At 46.9% G+C, this 2272-nt stretch overlaps 1 protein-coding gene across 1 annotated transcript in view; it reads right to left on the reverse strand.

Moving 5' to 3' along the window:
• taf5l (TAF5-like RNA polymerase II, p300/CBP-associated factor (PCAF)-associated factor) overlaps window positions 1-1929 on the reverse strand; it is a gene marked incomplete at its 5' end in the record, with an annotated part of 4372 nt that extends 2443 nt beyond the window's left edge. Inside the window, 3 exon segments of the mRNA XM_035660233.1 lie at window positions 619-1379; window positions 1532-1636; window positions 1788-1929. Coding sequence (XP_035516126.1) covers window positions 619-1379; window positions 1532-1636; window positions 1788-1926 — 1005 coding nt within the window.
• Window positions 1930-2272: the final 343 nt, after the last annotated feature.

The following is a 2272-nucleotide window of genomic DNA, read 5'->3' on the forward strand; positions in this document are numbered from 1 at the left end:
GTCTATAAAATGTCATAAAATTGAAAATTGTCCATCATAATTTCCCTGATTCGCACAACAAACTGTCCAAAAAAAAAAAAAAACATAAAGAACAAAAGGATTTTAGCTTTTTTTTTTATAAAAGATTACTTGAATTAATTAATCAATTATTAAATAATTTTCTTTGAAGTGTTCAAATAACTCAAAACAAACATTCCTGTTTCACAAATGGGATGAGATTAAAATGTCCATATATTAAATGCTGCTGATCAAAGTAAATAATTAATGTTATATTACTAACAAGCAATGGACAGACTCCATAATGCTGTAAAGTATTTAATTCATTAAAACCCTGAACAGAAAACATTATCTGCTTCTCTAGTCAAGTGTGTCAATTAGTGATTTATTAATTTACTAATAATCAATTAATCATTTACAGCAGCAAACTAAAATGCCAAATGTGGGTCCAGTTCCTCATCTTTGGGTTGAGAACTGATGATTTGAAGTTGTGGATACTGAATACTTTTCTATATCTTCTGATAAAAACAAAGAGATAAAGAAATAATAATCATTGTGCAGCTCCAATAAGATATAAACTGTTGCTGGCTGAGACGATATTTAACCCTTCAGTCGACTCACTTCCTCCTCCAGTACGTCACAGGCCAGGTGGACGAGCGACACGTCAGCCTGATGCGGTCTGGCCTTCAGTTTTCGGGCTCGGAGGCTCCACAGTTTCACCGTGGAGGTGTCAAAGCCGGCGGCCAGCAGCCGGCTGTCAGCAGAGACCTCGGCGGTGTTCAACATCTGCTCCGTGTGGTGGAAAGCGTAAAAACACACGGTGGTGAGCGTGGGCGGGCCCTCGCGGACCTTCTTGATGCAGTCCTGCAGAGCCTCCAGGGCCGCCTCACTCTGTGGGATCCCTGCAGGGACCTCCACGCCCTCCCCGCCCTCAGCGCCGTCCACTCCCGCCCAGGAGGAGGTGGAGTTTGGGGCGGCGGTCGCACCGCCGGCTGCTCCGTACAGCTGGTAGTCTGTGCGCCTGGAGGCGGTGACCTCCACCTGCAGGTGTGTGCTGAGGGCCCTGCAGAGGGCGCTGTTGTCCTCGCTCTGCAGGTAGCGCAGCAGGTAGCTGTAGGCGGGCTGCGTCAGGTGAACCACGTACTTGTGCTCCAGGAAAGCGCTCAGCTTGGGGTTGGCTGCGACGTCCTGAGTGGTGAGAACGTGGCGGAGCTGCTCGATGGTGGCGCGCTGCTCGCTGTCCTGAAGGAAGGCGCCGTGGAAACGACTGTAAAAACCATCTACTGCCCCCTTCAGGCCGCAGTGCACCATGTCCAGGTGGAGGTAGACGAAGAGCGGGTAGAGGATGCTGCTCACCTCCTTCGCCCAGGAAATTTCTGTTTCTGATTTAGGAAATAAAAAGCATTGTTAAAAACTGGGTATAAATATATCTTCTACACACACTTTAACTATCCGTAACATTAAAGCGTGTCGTGTAAATACACACTCGTCTTCAGCTGAGGAATTCAGGGACTGTGAAGCAGGAATGTGATACCTGACAGAAAGGAGCGCAGCCGGGAGAACTGAGCCTCGTACTGCTGCGGGTCGGACTGGCAGGGAGCAGCAGAGACGATGTTGGCACAACCGGACTCTGTCTGTACTGCTCCGAGAACCCGACAGAGGGAGAGAGAAGAGAGAAAGCAGAACCACCACTGTGTAAGTCAGATATTCATTATGCAGAAGGGCACAGGTTTTCCAGGTTTTCCAGGTTTTCCAGGATGCGTGGGAGACGAAGAGGTGTCTGTGCTCACCCGTGAGGCTGGCAGCCATCTCCTCAGCCGACTGGAAGAGTTTGGCTCCTTTCAGGGAGCCGTCGGTGTCCACATACTGCCTCCGCTTCAGGTACTGAGCCACAGCGTACTGGATCTGCTCAGTGCGAACCCGCTTCATGGCCTGAGAACAGAAAGAGTGACACAAAGATCAACAATCGTAGCAGACGGTTTAATATGAAGTATTTCTAAGAACATCAATGATTGTAAAAGACGATAATAAACCTGTTGGGACGTTTTTAATGTTTGCTGTGATTCCTCTGGTACAGCAACTTAAACATAAACAGGATAAAAACCACCTGATGATGACCACCGGTGATCAGCAGGTTCTCTGCAGATCCATAGTGGACTGTATAAAGTCCAGAACTCTGCAGCACAGATACGTTTAACATGCTCTATTTTTATATAACGTTAAGCTCTGCTGCATTAAGGTTTACTGTATATTGTACAATAATAATAATAATAAT

The sequence above is a fragment of the Morone saxatilis genome, unplaced genomic scaffold (genome assembly GCF_004916995.1).
Source record: "Morone saxatilis isolate NCDOM2014 unplaced genomic scaffold, NCSU_SB_2.0 Contig17, whole genome shotgun sequence".
Taxonomy (NCBI): domain Eukaryota; kingdom Metazoa; phylum Chordata; class Actinopteri; family Moronidae; genus Morone; species Morone saxatilis.